Source organism: Podarcis raffonei, chromosome 3 (genome assembly GCF_027172205.1).
Source record: "Podarcis raffonei isolate rPodRaf1 chromosome 3, rPodRaf1.pri, whole genome shotgun sequence".
NCBI lineage: Eukaryota > Metazoa > Chordata > Lepidosauria > Squamata > Lacertidae > Podarcis > Podarcis raffonei.
This window is the reverse complement of record NC_070604.1, coordinates 12,679,562-12,696,898: the sequence shown is the minus strand read 5'-3', so window position 1 is coordinate 12,696,898 and position 17,337 is coordinate 12,679,562. Positions and strand designations below refer to the sequence as shown.

The 17,337-nt window shown below is 41.6% G+C and overlaps 1 protein-coding gene across 2 annotated transcripts in view; it reads left to right on the top strand.

The window, feature by feature from the left end:
• MACROD2 (mono-ADP ribosylhydrolase 2) overlaps positions 1–17,337 on the top strand; it is a 974,476-nt gene that overhangs the window by 881,801 nt on the left and 75,338 nt on the right. For both annotated transcript variants that reach the window (XM_053380605.1, XM_053380604.1), the window contains exons 11-12: positions 843–905; positions 7,237–7,302. In XM_053380605.1, coding sequence (XP_053236580.1) covers positions 843–905; positions 7,237–7,302 — 129 coding nt within the window. The remainder of the gene's footprint in view (positions 1–842; positions 906–7,236; positions 7,303–17,337) is intronic.

The following is a 17,337-nucleotide window of genomic DNA, read 5'->3' as shown; positions in this document are numbered from 1 at the left end:
TAGCATTCTCTTATGCTTATGTCTTTACTTCTGGGATTCAAGAAGCAGGGAAAAGAATGTCACTCGAAACCAGGGAGGGTGATCCAGCCAGCAAAACTTAGCCACACTGCTACATTTTGTCTTTCCGCCTCATACCGCCTTCCAAGTCATTTGTCATGCATTTTTTATAACGTGTTGAGCAACTTGAAGGGTTCAGATGCAAGGTGAACATTTTGACAGTTTTACCCAGGATTTCTGCATGCTACGTAGCCTTGATTTTAATGAGATTTCCGTGTTTCGAAAATGTAGCTATATTAAGACATTTTCTAGAGTGGTCTACACTTTTATTGGAGGAGCAACAGAGAGCGTGGCTCGAGTCCAAAAGAGTGCGAGGTGGTTTCCACTAAAGCAAGGATGCTTTCAGTAGCAAGGCCCCTGTGACCCCTAAAGATTTGGGGACCCGCCAAAGCGGCTGAGAAAGTCGGGGAAGGCAACAGCTGAATGGCATTGGCAGTGTTCCCCAAACATGTATGGAAGTACTTTCCATTGGTGCATAGAAAGAAAACAACTGCAAATTATCCTGCCTGGTAATGGAGTCTTTATGGAGGCCAGTAAAGCACATACAAATGAGTACAGGATTACAGGCAGTGCCGTCAAATTCTTCAAGCCGCTTCGATCCGCCACACTGTTAGGGAAGTGAATATTATTAACTATTTACTTTTGCCATTTTTCACTTCTGAATATCCTCCTTTTTTGTTACAGATCCTGCCATAAATCAGCAGATTTATTGGCTGCAGTTATTCCCACGTTGCCTGATTAACTAATAAACTATATTTCATAACTTTTGTCGTTGTTTCTGGCAGGTGACAACGTCACAGAGGCGAAGCAAAGTACCGATGAAATCGAGAGTCAGAGTCAAGAAGCAGGTTTGTGTTGTGCTGTGCTCTGTTAAAGCATTCTATCGCTCAGGGTTTCCCTACCTTGGTGAACAATAATCCTAGTCAATGCTATTGACTGAAAACGTTTGTACATTTTCACCGGATTAAGTCGGGGCTTGTGCAGTTCTCCCATTGGAGACCAGAGCCCTATTCATTATGAATGAATGTATTCCTTACAGCCCAGGAATGCAGTCTTTCCTGTTAGTAACTGGCAGCACATTACATTCCCTTCTTAAGGTGGAATAGATCCTAGAAACCCTGTAAATGGAAAATGTTTATAGCAGTGTCTTATAAGGTTCATACTTCAAAGAAGGAAAGGAATGTGCAGAAAATAAACTGAAGGAGATGAAGGAGCTTTTCTGCCTTTAGTAAACCTACAATTTATCATGTAAATTTAGCTTCTAAGTAACAATTTTTCTGCGTGCTGCTTTACAAATTGGATTACTGACATTTCAGAAAGATTCGGTGAACAAAAATTCAAACCTTGAAAAATAAGCATCATTCAAAGCTCATAAAAGCAGTAGGAATAAACGGTGGGTGTCAGTCAACCAGGTTGCACTCAGAGTAGACGCATCGACATCAGTGGACATAGCTTAGTCCTCTTCAGTCACTTTAGTGGGATCTACTCTGAGTAAATCTTAGTTCAAACCACCCCATGTTTAAAATTTATGAATTACACATTAAAAAGTGAACTTTTTATAGAAAAAACCGTCATGCTTCCATTCAAAGCGGGATATTTTCCTTTCCTGTTATTTTAGGTTTTTGTGGGGTGGGAGCTGCCCAAAGTGGCCTCAGCACAACGAAACTATCAAAGTAACTACCCTGTAACAAGTAAAAATTGCTTTGAAAGCCCTCATCCCCCTGCTGCATTATATACTGGGTTATTTTTCATGTACTTCAAATAGCATACTCTTCATCTTGTCTGGCCCACCTAACCAGCACTAATGGTATATTCTGTTGCTTGCACATATTTAATTCAGGTAGCACGACCCATCTTTTAGTGAAAACTTTTCTATCAGCTCTGAAAGCTTTTATTAATACCTGGAAGCTACAGCAGGAGAGGTCCAATCACTCAATGCAGTAGAGCGAAGCAGCCAAGCTATCCAGCCTACATTACTGAGTCATTTGGTCTGTGTATACGGCATTGTGGCTGTTTCTAAAGAGTTGAATTTATGTTACAGCAAAATCCCCTTCCATTCCTGCCCCTTGTTATGGTCTGCAGGAGAAGCACTGTGTATGAAACTCTATCACCCTTCTGCCATAGAATTCTGCTGACTCTGATTATCCAACTATTTATTCACAGTTGCAATGTTCTCTTGATGCTTTCTGATTTAAGCTGATTTTATCTATCAACCCATCTTTAGGCTGGTTTTTTTTTATGCCTGCTTAGTGAGCATCTACACATGTGCAGTCATGCACTCAGTTTTCATTGGGACTCATTTTAAATCTCATTTTATTTTCTTTTAAATGGCAAGAGTTCCATTCAAATCCTGCCAAGATGTGGTTTTCATTTTGCTGTATCAAATCTAAATGTTAGAAATGGGCCTGAAAAGAATTGCTTTTTATATGTCACAGGTAGAATGTCTAGAGAATAAGGGCCAGGCCTTTAATGATTGGAGTTATGATCTGGGTACACCTAACTTCTTTCTCCCCTACTGTCTTATTGCCAGCTCTTGAAATAAAGGACAAAGTTGATGCTGTGCATTGAAGCGCCTTGCTCAACTTTTCTTTCATGTGGGAATGAGCACTGCATGTGTTTTCTGACATGAGACATGCCACTTGAAGTCTTGCACATACGATTTCCTGCTGTCAAGTCCTCTCTCCAATCAATGATATCTAATCACCTGTAGACTTACATTTACATACTGTAGACTTACATTGTCTTTGTCCATGGAGTTTTCTTGGCAGGGATACTGGAGTGACTTGCCGGTTCCTCCTCCAGGTGGATCACGTTTGGTCAAAACTCTCCACTATGACTTGTTCATCTTGGGTGCCCTGCTCGGCATAGTTTATAGCTTCTCTGAGTTATTCAAGCCCCTTTGCCACGGCAAGGCAGTGATCCATGAAGGGGCTTGAATTATGGTGCTGGAGGAGACTCTTGAGAGTCCCATGGACTGCAAGAAGATCAAACCTCTCCATTCTGAAGGAAATCAGCCCTGAGTGCTCACTGGAAGGACAGATCCTGAAGCTGAGACTCCAGTACTTTGGCCACCTCATGAGAAGAGAAGACTCCCTGGAAAAGAACCTGATGTTGGGAAAGATGGAGGGCACAAGGAGAAGGGGACGACAGAGGACGAGATGGTTGGATAGTGTTCTCGAAGATACAAACATGAGTTTGACCAAACTGCAGGAGGCAGTGGAAGACAGGAGTGCCTGGCGTGCTCTGGTCCATGGGGTCACGAAGAGTCGGACACGACTAAACGACTAAACAACAAACAACAACAGACTTATATTTACACACTGGGCTGCTTTTGTCTGCCGTTTTTCCTTTGTCTGCCCAACACTGGTACAATCTGTACCACTGTATGTCGTGGATTCTAATCAATATTGATCCAGAGCAGAGTCCAGTATATAGTTAGCAGAGTAACAACTTAAACACGTTGCAGGATTCCCCCCCTCCCCCCAAAAATAGACCAGAGGCAATTGTATTTCATCCAGAAGAACTTTACTGATACTGAAGGCAAATGAGCATAATGGTCACAAATCCAATACATTCAGGATTGGCACTGTCCATAAGAAATCCAGTTGCAGCAGACTTAACTTAAACTTACAATAACTTATAATAAGTCTCAAACCTTAGCACTAAGCATCTATGTACAGAACACCACACCAGAAGGAAGAGAGATAGAAAGAGAAAGTGTAACCCAGGCTCCTTCTGGCCTTATTATTATAGTCAGCATGACTTTGACAGAAAGAGATAAGAGAACCAGTTTAAGCCAGCTGTACTAAGCTTCTCTGAAGGAATAACCCAAACATCAGGAACCTTCTGCTTCCTTCTTTCACACAGAGAAGCTTCCAGAACCCTCTTGAATTGAGTGGAATAGGAAAGATCTCTACACATCAGATCAATACTCTCTGCACCAAAAAATGCAAACTGACACTGTGTACATATGATTTGTAGGCATTTTGCACCATCATTTTACTAGCATATTTGGTGAACAAAAACATACTTAATTTTATACACTGATTTCCCCCCTTTTTTTATTCGTTAAATTCATGTAGCACCCTTCATCTGAAGATCACAGGGCATAATCTTCATCTGAAGATTACAGCATAACAATATAACACTAAAAACCATATCATAATAAGAACCAAACAAACCCCAGATAACATCTCCTATGCACATTTAAAAGGTCATAGATAGTTTAATCCGCCAAAGACCTGGTTATACAGGAACATTTTTGCCTAACACCTAAAGATATGGAATGAAGGCAACAAGGTGAACGTCCCTGGGGAGAGCATCCCATAAACGGGGAACTGCTTCAGAAATGACCTGTGGAAGAGGCACACAAAGAAGGGCCTCAGATGATGGTCACAGGTCTGTTCATATGGGGAGAGGTGGTCCTTGAGGTATTACGGTCAGGGGCATAGGAAGGGGGCAGCCTGCCTTGGGTGTCATCTCTGAGGGGAGTGACAAAAAGGCTGCATCGCGTGGAGCATCGCGCCCCCCCCCCCCGGTGCACATCATCAAATCAATCTCTTAAGATTAAGCCAAGAAAGAGTATTCTCTATAAGATTGAATATCAATATACATAGCAAGACTTTGAGATTAGACCACTGAAGAAGCCTGGAAAACTATCTTGGGAGTGTGCTACCTGCAAGCCCCAGTTAAAGGGCCCCATCGGGGGCAAACAGCGGCCTCTTGATTACTTGGACTACCAGGGCGAAACAGGTGCAAAACGCCAACACCTTGTCGTCTACAACTTCATTGTCTACAACTTTATTAACATCTATCTACAGTTCTACTAGCACCTCTCGGTATTGTGAATATCATCAAACATACCTTTTGTTGGTATCTTCATGAACTTATCCAAAAGACTGAGTTAAGCATTTGAAAAAGCTATTGAAACCAGACATTATAAGTTCATTTTAGGCTGGGTAGTTCGCAAGTCTTTGTGGCTTTTTTAAATGTTTTGTATTTTTCTCAGAAGGTTGAGAAAGTATGTATAATTATTGTTCTGTGTATATTAATTGACAACGTGTTGCATGAGTTGCACTCCACACACACACACACACTCACACACCCACACCCGGTGCACAGCATGGCCGCTGCTCCAGGTGCCCATGCAGGTAACTCCGCCACTGATTGCAGTCCTAATAATTATGGCGACTCCACTTTAAGCAAGCATGTGCCACTTGTCGTAGCAGTGTGCCACAGTGGTTTATTAAACTTACATTCCCCAGCCCACCCCACGGTAAGCTGGGGCTGCAGTTTCTCCTGTGAAGTCCAAAGACCTCAACTATTGTGCAAAGCACTGGTGTGCAACTGAGTGGAGGGAACGGCCGTCTAAAAATAAGAAGCATTATAGCCGAACAAATTTGACCATCAGGCTGCAAACCTATTCTCACTTTTCAAATCCCATTTAGGGCAGTGAGACTTACTCCTGAGAAAGCTTGCAGACATAGGCTTGCCACTATCAAGCTGCAATCCTATACACACTAGGAATAACTGCCATTGAACAAAATGGTCTGAACAACAACAAGCAACACGTTGGCTAATAATATACTGAGAATATTTTTATAACACTATACAGTGGTACCTCGGGTTAAGTACTTAATTCGTTCTGAAGGTCCATTCTTAACCTGAAACTGTTCTTAACCTGAAGCACCACTTTAGCTAATGGGGCCTCCTGCTGCCACCGCGCCGCTGGAGCACAATTTTTGTTCTCATCCTGAAGCAAATTTCTTAACCAGAGGTACTATTTCTGGGTTAGCGGAGTCTGTAACCTGAAGCGTCTGTAACCCGAGGTACCACTGTATTGTTTAAAAATTCATAAACAGAAGATGTATAATATGTGCATGGAGTCAGAAACTGATAAGAATCAAATAAATGTTCCATGAGCAGGAATGGTAGGAGTCGTAAGTCACTGTCAAAGATCACTGAAATGGAGGCAGAATGCCTTTCCACAGTCAATATCCTACAAATGTGAGTTGATGGGTGCTCCAAACGTCGCAATAGGGTGCTCCGAGCACAGCAGCAGACAGTACAGTTCTTCCAGGATAATGAACTGTTTCAATGATAAATCTTCATCAGCTGGCAATAATATGAAATAAAAACCATTACATTCAAATACAGTCCAGTGAAAGAAATGACAGGCCTGCATGTTAACCAACCAATAATAAATACATACCAAATTAATAGTCTCCAAAGGTCCATCAAATGGCCATTGAACAAAACGGGGCTCATTCCTGAGCTGTCAGTCACATATGCCCCCCCTTTCTTTCTTTCTTTCTTTCTTTCTTTCTCTTTTATTTTGCAAGGTGCAGCCACAGATGCTGCAGTCTAAATGGAAGGAGAAGCTTCTTAACTCTTTCCATTTGGGTAATTTTTCAATTAAAAATGGCCCCCAAGTTGCTTTCCCACCAATTAAATGAAAAGATAATCGAAAATATCTATGTTAGAATGAAACAAGAATGGCCGGGAAAACTGTGGGCTACTCTTTGATCAGTTAAGTTGACAGCATTTTGCAAATCTTCAAAATGCATTGTATATGTTAATGGAGCAAAGGATTCATATTTTTATAAGAACTGTTTGTCCCTCCCTCCATCTTCACCCAGGTTGTAAATATGTGTTAATAAACCATATTTATTAAAGAAACGACAGTCTTGATTCCCGGTGGAAACATGAACCTGGATGAGCCCCTGGAACCCCTGAAATTTTGCTACTTCTCAGCAGAGAGTGGGGGTTCCACACAACCTTTGTAACAATATTGTGCAGAAAATTGGCTTTTCTATGAAGTATGTGCTTTAGGCTTTGTTTATTTTGATACTGGGATCAAAAAAGAAGCAGCAAATGTCAAGATGAACATCTTTCTAAGTGTCAAAATGGGGAATGAAAACATACTAAGAATATGTAAGCGTGTTAGGAATTAGAATGAGCAAAAAATGCTCTTACTTTGTGGAAGAATCAGTCAAATAAGCAAAGTAGTTGCACATCATTCCTTTGTATCCATATTACTGTCCCATGGAAGAAAAGGACAAAGGCCTAAAGCTAATGACATGAATAACATATGCATTTGAGAGCAGGCGTAACAGTTTACAATCATTACTAAACTCAATTTATAATCTAATAAGTGTAATTTCTCTCTTTGAAAAACAGATGAGGCAAAACCTACCGTTGTAAACAGCTCAACAGATGGAGGAGAGAACGTTTGCAAGGAAAAAGGTACAGATAATAAAACTGGCTTTAAAAATATCAAATTCCCAAAGGGGATTTTATAAAGCAGTATTTTCTGTTAAACCGAGGAAAACCCAGGTTCAAGCTTTAAAGGCCAGATGTCAGATAAACACTTCTGGGATGTCTTTTAGAAAATTCTTTTTAATGAACCACTTGGCATCATAGCTGTGCCAGTATGGATCGATGCCATGCATTTTCATCTACAATCATTATAGATTTCCCATAAAAATATTGTCAGGGTCATAGAAAAACTCTGGTGCCGAAATCTGCAGGAATGTTCACGTTCAAAGGTTTATGTCTGCCTTCGTTGTTGCATGATAGAGGGTTTCAGTTAGCTCTCTGGTGATATGGCAGCGAAAGAAAAGATAAGGAGAAGGCTATAAACACAACATGCAGAGTTGGAGAATGAAGACACAGCTGAGAGAGGGAAATTACTATTTATTTTCTGTAGACTGTGCTGGGCACTCTGATCATTTACTCTGTGATTAAATATTTAAAAGTCACGGGATGGGGGGACGCAAGTGACAGCAAGTTTAGAAAACAAAGAAAGAGAGACTACCTAATTTAAATGTTTCCAGCTGAGTTTTATCCTGTTGAGTTGTTTGGTTTTCAGCAAGGAGTGAGACAGAGAGCCATACTGTTCTTGACGCTTGTATGGTATCACACCATTAATTGCTTACACTTTCTTTTAATTCTTCTGGGTTCCTCGGCAAGGAGGGTTGTGGAACATGGTTTATAAAATTGTAGCTGTGGATAATTCAAGGCAGGAAGTCTCTTGTTTGTAATGAAGAAGGGCCACAAGTGTAGTCTTCAAGAAAGACTAAATAGAGAATTTGACTGTTTTCTTTTCTTTTCCTGAGATAACATAATGATTACCAACCACTAATCTGTTGATGTTAAAAGACACGGTGGTGCTTGTTTTAAAAGTTGTTCATTTGCTTGTTCGGTGGGAGCTTTTTGCCCTTGATTTTCTGAAATATCGTTTTAAAGCACTTTTGGGTTTGTTATTGTTTATTACTCTCCATGCATATCCACTCCTACTGACATCTGATGTGAGATCTAGCCAAAACCTCAGCTGCAGCAATATTCATTATGCTCTCAGTTCTGAGTGACAAAAACTAACCTTGCACTGTTTTTTGTTTTCATCATACCTCACACCCACAGTTTATATATGCAATTTCTGAAAATTAGACAATTCATTCCACTCTCTTTCTTCGTTTGCTTATGTGAACAACCACTAAAGTTGGAAACTGGAGGGTGATCTCTGACCATGGAGGTGGCACCTACCCTCTGTCATTGAAGCTACAAACAAACACAACCTTGGCAGTAGTTCTCAAACTGAAGTAGGCTTTTTCAGCTTGCTCGGGTCCAGAGAAGTTCTCCACCATCTCCTGTCACTCCTTGTGTCCTGCCCTGATGTTCTAGAAGGGTGGTGAAAGGGACACATCTCCTATCTGGCTCAGTTGCATCCAGACCCTTGTTTCCCCCTGCACTGAAGAACTTGCTTCTCCTTCTTGCCCGATAATTTGGTTGCTTCATAAATAGTTGGTCCCTTGTGTCACCCAGCAAAATTAAAGTCACAGGAGCACGCTGGTCGGTAATCACACAGTTCAAAGTTGGACTTAACTCTTTATTAGCAAAAACACAATCTCCACAGAACTTGGTTGAATGTTGGGCCTATTGAGCCTAGCAGCTCATTCCCAGTGGTCTTACTCCATGAGAAGCAGTTGCTGAGACTGAAAGACCCTGCTTCCCCATAGCCATCTAAGTGTCCCGTCCCCCCAGGCCTTTCCCCAAGCAATTGTAGACTGTGTCTGCGTCCACTTCTCTTCTGAGAGACAGGGGAAGGGGAGCTTGTTGCAGCAGGAGGGGGAGACACCTGTGACTCGTTCAGTGGCCTGGCTCATCACTGCCTCTTGGCCTCCCTTGTCCCACTTGCCTTCTTCAGCTTCTCTCTGCCACTAAACTCTGTTACCTCTTCAGCTTCCGATGTCTCCACTTCCCAGCCGTGTCCCTCTTCTCCTTCTGACCACCCATGGTTGTCCCACCACCAACCCCCTGGCTCTAAGCCTTCTTCCCTTGGTGGTTTCCCAGCTGGTTCCTCCTGCCACCCCTCTGCCCCCAACCAGTCCATGACAGGGCACCTCCTAGATCTTAGCATTTACAAAACATGGTTTCGTTCCTGCTGTAAGTTTAGAATTGCCTCCTAAAAGCTGAAGAATATATGAAAGTTAGAAAGAGAGACATCATCTTCCGAATACTCACCTCACTACTTTTGTATTTTTGGGACAAGTCAAGAATGCATTGTTTCATGGTACCAGAGGGGGCACTGGAATGCACATCATGCTGACGGTAAAGAAAGTACTAGAAAGCTGAATAAAAGTTTTCTTCCCCCCTCAAAGACCAGAAATATAACAAGGTGTCAGAAGAAAAGCAAAGTTAAAAGCTGAAAATAACACAGGAGGTATGGCCTCTAGTACCAGGCAAATACCTCCTATGGTCTTTGATAATGCAAATATTGCTGAAAACTGGGCCCAGGGGAAGGAACTAATCTTTGCAGGCCCAGAAGCAGACACGTTGTCTGAAGAATAAAGAGCTACATGGCTGCAGCTCAGCTTTGAACAGGAAGGCAGATATGTCTGCAGGGCTTGGGGTACGGTTAGCAAACTGTCTACACAGGAGAAAGAGGAGAGGGACCAAAAAAACCCACCCCTACAGTACCATTTCCATTGTTTGAAGTACACTGGATACTCAGAAATAAATGTATGTGTAATGCAAACTGTTTTATGAAAGGCAGCAGGGGACAACAGAAGCAGTTTACAAGTTGGTCAAACAATTTTGCCTAATAAAGACTGTGCTTTATGACAGAGATTTTCTGATACGATATGAGATATGATATGTGTTCTGTACTGTAGACCCAACAGTGAGCTAATGGGAGTGGTTGGGTGCAGTTATGCCAAAGACATCAGAATAGCCAGTTATAATACTTTATTAAGAAAGGCTTACAGCTTGCTTGCCAGCCGGCCAGGTCTCCTAGCCTTCTCTTGCAGAGACGCGGGACGGACACCGCAGCAATAAGATGCCTTGTCTGTGCCCGGGCAAAAGTGCACACATTCTTTATACACAAAGCAGCATACGTCACATTGCCTAGGACTGCCCATCACTCCACCTGCCCAGTTGAGGGCACAGGTGGCAAATACCCAAGTCTGACAGATAATTCCCCTTTCTGGGTTCAGTGCCCAGCACTCAAGGCAATGGATAAGGATACCATCAAAGCAAGACAATTCGCTTATATAAATGCAAATGGACATAAGCAGTGCTTTTTTTCTGGGGGTACTCAAAGGTACGCAATACCGGCACCTTCCCCCTCCCCCAAATGTGGCACTTACTGTAACAACTTCATGGTGAGTACTATAGCCTTTTTTCCTTAAAAAAACCCCACTGGATATGAGCATAGAAAAGGTAAAAGGTAAAATTGTGGAGTTGACTACCAAGAGGAGGAGGAGGAGGAGGAGGAGGAGGAGGAGGATATATTACTTATACCCTGTCCATCTGGCCGGGACTCCCCAACCACTCTGGGTGGCTCTCAACAGGATATTAAAAACACGATAAAACATCAAACATTAAAAACGCCCCTAAACAGGGCTGCCTTCAGATATCTTCTAAAAGTCAGATAGTTGTTTATTTCCTTGACATCTCTTGGTAGTTCTGCCATCCGCAGAGATGCTGACCTAGGAGAGGGCTTTCTCTGTAGCTGCCCCTAAATTGTGGAATTTGGTTCCCACAGAAGTGCATCTAGCACCTTTGTTGCACAGGTTTCACTGTATCCTGAAGTCTTTATCGATGGCACACTATAGTGTGGCTCCTTCCTAGAAAAGCATGGCATCAACCCTAAAGCACCACTGGAAAGGTGCAGAGAGGAAAAGATGATACATATTCTAGATATGATGCTTTGATCACACAATGACTGCTGAAGGAATAAAACCAGCTGCAGACATGAGTGCATAACAACTTGTACACATTTCATTGTATCATCAAACAAGGTAGAGAAGAGTCTGTATGCTTCCTATATATTTCATTTCTGCTCCCACCTCTAAAATCCATTGCTGTTTTTAGCACACTTTTCACCTGTGAAGAGTCAACAAAAGAAGCCTACTGATTTATGAGCTAGTGTTTAGCAGTTCAATGTTTCTTTAGCTCTGATCTTGCTTCTTCTCGATTATAAAATAAAATTTAAACAAGCTCACATTTTGCCTCTCAGCAGGCCAAATGAGTGTCAGGGCTGGGTGATATAGGCATAGCTGCACCTGCCTGGTCTTTCGCTGCTACAGAGCTCTTAAAGGAATGGATCTATCTAGTTTGCCTAGTTACCATTGTGTTCCTGAAACCTTGCGTATCTCCAGTAAGGGCTACTTTATTCTTCGTTGAGAATGGGGCTCTTTAAAGTAAGAGTGCTAAAGCTAAATAGAAATCAGAAATCGGGTTTATGCTGTACAGACGTCCTTGGCATTGTTTTCCATACAATAGAGAGTCTCAGCTTTGCGATTCTCTCCGGCTACTACCAAGAGGCGGCTTATTAGCTCTCTTCTATTCTTCCTGCTGCTCTCCTACAGCAGCCTATAAGAGGCTCTTCTTGGAGCCTCTTCTACTTTTTCCTGCCCATGAGAACCAGCTTTCTACTTCTCCGATCACTTCTCACTACCTGCTTAATGGCATTTACCTGATCTGTCTTCTCACAGCAAGATCCAATTAGCCCTGTTAAACTCTCTCCGTTGACTCAAGTCCTTCCTAAAGAGGTATACACACTCACACGGACTCTCCACGTCAAGCACAGTCATGTCTATCCAAAGCAGACAAAAAACAATAATCAGATAGCTATGTTGGCCCATTGAAAGGGCTGGGGGAATCAGAGCCAATGGTAGCATAACACCTTTATTAAGAAAACCGACTAAAAAGTTACAGAACAGGCAAAAACCATTCAAATTCAATTAAAGATCTGATGATAAATGATCACACGAGGCTTTACTAATTATAATGGATTGTTTCAGACCACCCGTAATTTGGCATTTCAAAACCAGGCACACATTTTATGGGTAAATATTCTCGTTGACATACAGATCCAGTCTTTGAAATGGTAATTTCAATACCTCTTCATGCCATCTGATAAGTATAGTTGATATCCTATTGGTGAGTTATGAAGACTCACCTTCAAAAAGAAAAGAGGGGGCGGGGAGAAAAGGCCCTGGATAATGTACCAACAAGATTTATTAGTACTAATTTAAAAGAGAACTGAACTCAATGGCATTGCAGTCCGTACAGCCTGAACACCATTTATTCCAATGTCAGTAACACTGAGATGTTAGAGATGTGATTTTCTTAGTACAGGCTTTATGCATAATTTCTCAGTATGCCCACATACAGAAAGGTTTTGGAAGGAAATCCTGGGCAAAATTCAAGATATAACAGGATTGTAATATTTGTCAGGAGCGTAAAGAGGTTTTGGTTGGGCCATATAAAAAAAGTCATAGGAGCAGTGACCTTGAAATGCATTCTTCATTTACTAGCAGTAGCATGAATGTGTATCACAGTTGGAAGACCAACTGTTTCAGAACAGCTCAAAAACTAAATAAATAAAAAGGGATGCTCCATCATTAATAAAGTGAACTTATTTCTCAAGGGGGGCTGTTTTAGAAATCAAGATTTTTAAAAAATAATGTATTTATTGAGAGCATTTTTACCCCACCTTCATGTTGTAAAAAGCAATGCCTACAATGTGGTTTAAAGTACACACATTCAGATGATGTGTGTACAAAGCCATTGGCAGGCATTCTCCTCTGAAGTTTAAAATCAGAATATAGTAGAATATCATATAGAAAACAGAATAGAGTAGACTACCTGAGCTGTTTTCACCCTTTTATAAGAACTGCAACTTTAAGAACTGGTGCCTGAGCTTACTTACCTCACCCCTTCCCTACTTGTCCCCTTTTTCGTATATGTCATGTCTCTTAGATTATAAGCCTAAAGGCACGGACTGTCTTACTACCGATCTTTTAAAGCTGATTTTAGAGGGGTTTTTCAGCTAAGGAACAAAATAAAATACTTTAAATTAAATTAAATAATTTTATAATGATTCCACGCATGTGGATTTAAATATGTTATGCAATAGCATAGCCTAAGAAGGATATTTATTAATACAGAGTCCAATTGCTATTGAAATTATTAAAAACTGTCTGGTGCATGACATATTTTGTCTAAATGCAATAGGCATGTTTTTATCCACACAAAGTTATATTGATGTAGATCCTTTTCCACATTTCAGATTGACCCTTGAATATGTGTAGCATATAAATAATGCTAAAGATTCAGTGGCAGGTTACCATAGTCATCAAATCCTCCATGTCCTGATGTAACAATCTGTGGTGGGAAGCGGAGGCGATGGAGTCTCTCACATTAAGTAACCCTTCCACATAATGTACTAATTCTAATTCATTACAGCTTAATAAAAGTGTAATTGTGCATTTGAAGGTCAGCTAAATTAAATCATATGTTAATAAATCTTAAAAATAAAGCACCAATTACTACATTTCCAGGTGTTCATGGAAGCCTAGTTTCCTTTGGGAAATACCCTACAGAACCACTTTCCTGTTTTCAATATAGAAATGAAGGATGTGTCAGTCATCCAGGAAAAATGTTGTATTTATGAGTGAGAGTTCTTACTTTGTCTCAAGAAGAATTTAATGTTGGCAAATGTTTGTTCAGGTAGCAGCAGAGCTTTCATAAGCAACAGAAGTCTGAGCAGGTCCTAAAAGTCACATTCAGCCACTTGTTTGTTTAGAAAGAATAGCGGGTTGTTTGAAAGGCTGAGAAGAAATAGCCTAAACCTAAACTAAGTATGAAACAAGCTTGCAAGCGTGTGGGAAAAGATAATATTATAGGGAAGTGAGATTTAAAAGCAACTATTTTACACACAGTAACTAGAGTACTTTGACATATTTTCAAGTTTTCTTTTGGGGTTTTTTAGGAGTTTTCGGGTGGGGGGGTTAGATATTGAAAAAAGGAGGTGACCTTGAATTCTAGCTGGGCTTCTGATAAAAAAAGATTGCAGAGGCATTTCTTGTTGAAAAACAGCCATGCATGCACAAAAAACCCTCTTGGATCAAATAACCTTCACTAGTCAATAGGTCTAGGCTACTCTAGAGCAAAATATACATCAGGAGGTTCGACTGCAGGAAGCTCCTGCAGCCAATCAGAAGCCGTGGAAGCCCCGTCAGACATTCGGCTTCCAAAAATAGTTCACAAACTGGAACACTCACTTCTGGGTTTGCAGCATTCGGGAGCCAAAATGTCTGAGAACTAAGCCATTTGAAAACCAAGGTACTACTGTATACGCTTCCTACGCTAAACACATTAGGTAGAAAATGAGCCAACATAGCCACTAGAGGGCTGCGAAAATTTGTGTCCCGTGCTTTTTTAGACTCATCTACCCATGTTCTATCTGAAACCAAAGGGGCACATTGGTTGTCAGATGTGAACTTTTTTTCCAGCTCTCCTACCCCACTAAATAACTAGGGCTGTGGCAGAGCTGCCTTGGTGCACTGCCAGCCACGCCACTCCTCTCAAATAGCGAGATAACTATTCCTCCCCCCCACACACAAAAAAAGCCTGGTCCTCTGAATAAATATGACCCCAAATGGCTTCCAAAGCCATTGCTTTTCAGCACTAGTGTCCAAACTGCAGTTCTGTGGCCCCACTGAAATAACTACTGCACAGCTACCGCAGAGGAGATGATTTAGGAACCGCTACTCAGAGGGCAAAATGGAAGTGAGAGCTGGACCATAAAGAAGGCTGATCACCGAAGAATTGATGCTTTTGAATTATGGTGCTGGAAGAGACTCTTGAGAGTCCCATGGACTGCCAGAAGATCAAACCTCTCCATTCTTAAGGAAATCAGCCATGAGTTCTCACTGGAAGGACAGATCGTGAAGCTGAGGCTCCAATACTTTGGCCACCTCATGAGAAAAGACTCCCTGGAAAAAACCCTGATGTTGGGAAAGATGGAGGGCACAAGGAGAAGGGGACAACAAAGGACGAGATGGTTGGATAGTGTTCGCGAAGCTACCAGCATAAGTTTGACCAAACTGTGGGAGGCAGTGGAAGACAGGAGTGCCTGGCATGCTCTGGTCCATGGGGTCACGAAGAGTCGGACACAACTAAATGACTAACCAACAACAACAACAACAACAACAACTCAGAGGGCAAAAGCCCTCAAATCCTTGCTGCTACAAGCTGAAACTTTCCTTATTAAGTTGAGCTTTGGCCATTGCATTTTAAGTGTATGTGCATGATGTCACATCTAAGGTTTGCCTGTCATATTCTTATGAGTGGTCCCATTCTCCCTCCCTTGATCTGGAAAGAGAACAGACTGCCACACTTTCCCTTAGCAAGCAGCCTGAGAATCTTTACCAAAGTAATGGAGAGTTGTGTTCCAGACACTTTGCTGCATACCACCCAAAATGCCCTGCATGTGTACAGGCAAAGACCTGTTTTGTATTTTCAGACCTGTCCTGAATTTACCTTTTAAGAATGGGTAGGCTGTAGACACCGTTATTAAGTTCTGTCCCTAAAGAGTCCTGTTGTTTTGACATGTCATCCAAGATAAACAAGATAATGTGCCGAACTTGATTAGCAATGAAGTACAATTCTAGGCTTGGCTGTTCATTCTTCTACTCAACCTGGGAAGTTCTCAGGCTGATTAGATGGGCAAGCAGTGACACCCAAATCTCCTTCTGTGCACCATCTACATGGAGATGATGCACATAAGTACCTGCCTCAGTAGTTACTACTCACCCAGGAAGTCATCTGTGTGCTCTTTTTGTGAAAATGGATACATCCAAGAAGGAAAATAGTATCACCAATGGTAAGAAAGAAAAGGGAAAGGGAAATTACAAGAGGAGAGGTTTCTATAGGTTGTTGGAAAATGTTTGAAGCTGGAGGGTTTATTTGTGGCTCTTATTTTTGACTACAGTGGTACCTCTGGTTACGTACTTAATTCGTTCCGGAGGTCCGTTCTTAACCTGAAACTGTTCTTAACTTGAAGCACCACTTTAGCTAATGGGGCCTCCCGCTGCTGCCGTGCGATTTCTTTTCTCATCCTGAAGCAAAGTTCTTAACCCGAGGTACTATTTCTGGGTTAGCGGAGTCTCTAACCTGAAGCGTATGTAACCTGAGGTACCACTGTATGTGGATTCTGCTCACTTGGACTTTGGTTCCCTCCCACTTGGCCCTTGGAGTTTTGGTGAGATTAGAATCCGTCTGGACTTAAAAAGATTCCCCTTCTCAGTTTTAGTGCCAGTTTTCTCTGGTCTCACAGCGTACCTTCTCACCACCTGCCACACCAACCAGTTTCTTGTGCATATTCAGGGAAAGGGGAAATACTAATACTCATAATTTATTATTTATACCACTGCCCATCTGGCTGGAATGCAAAGGAAGGAAGGAGAGCTCTTTCCTTCCCTCTGTCCTGCTCCTTGAAGACCATGGGAAGCAGAGGAGAAACCTCTTCTTACCTCTGACCCATCATGTATTTTTGTGGGTCCCTACCTTACCCCAGCAAGAATTTGGCATGGTGTATTATGTCATCAATGAAAATTGGTTGCATTCTTGGCACTCCTAGGATCCAATCTCGTCGGAAGACAACATAGTACTAAAACAACCATCTTCCTTTTTCACTGCAGTTTTAGTAACCCTGCCATTAAAATAAATAATACATTGATTAAAATCTTACTGTTGAAACGCAGCAAAAATTCTAGTTGTTACTTTCAACAATAAAATATAATAGGCAAGATCTCTTAATGTGTTACTCTTCCCAATTTTCTCCTCATATTGTATCAACTTTCCTTATGCCCTTCCATTTGTTGGTGAGTCATTTGTCCTGTTTTCTTTCATAAACAACCTTCATGAATGTGGTGACCTTTCCAAACCAGATGGCGAAGCTATTTAAAACCCATTCCCTCAATGATGGAA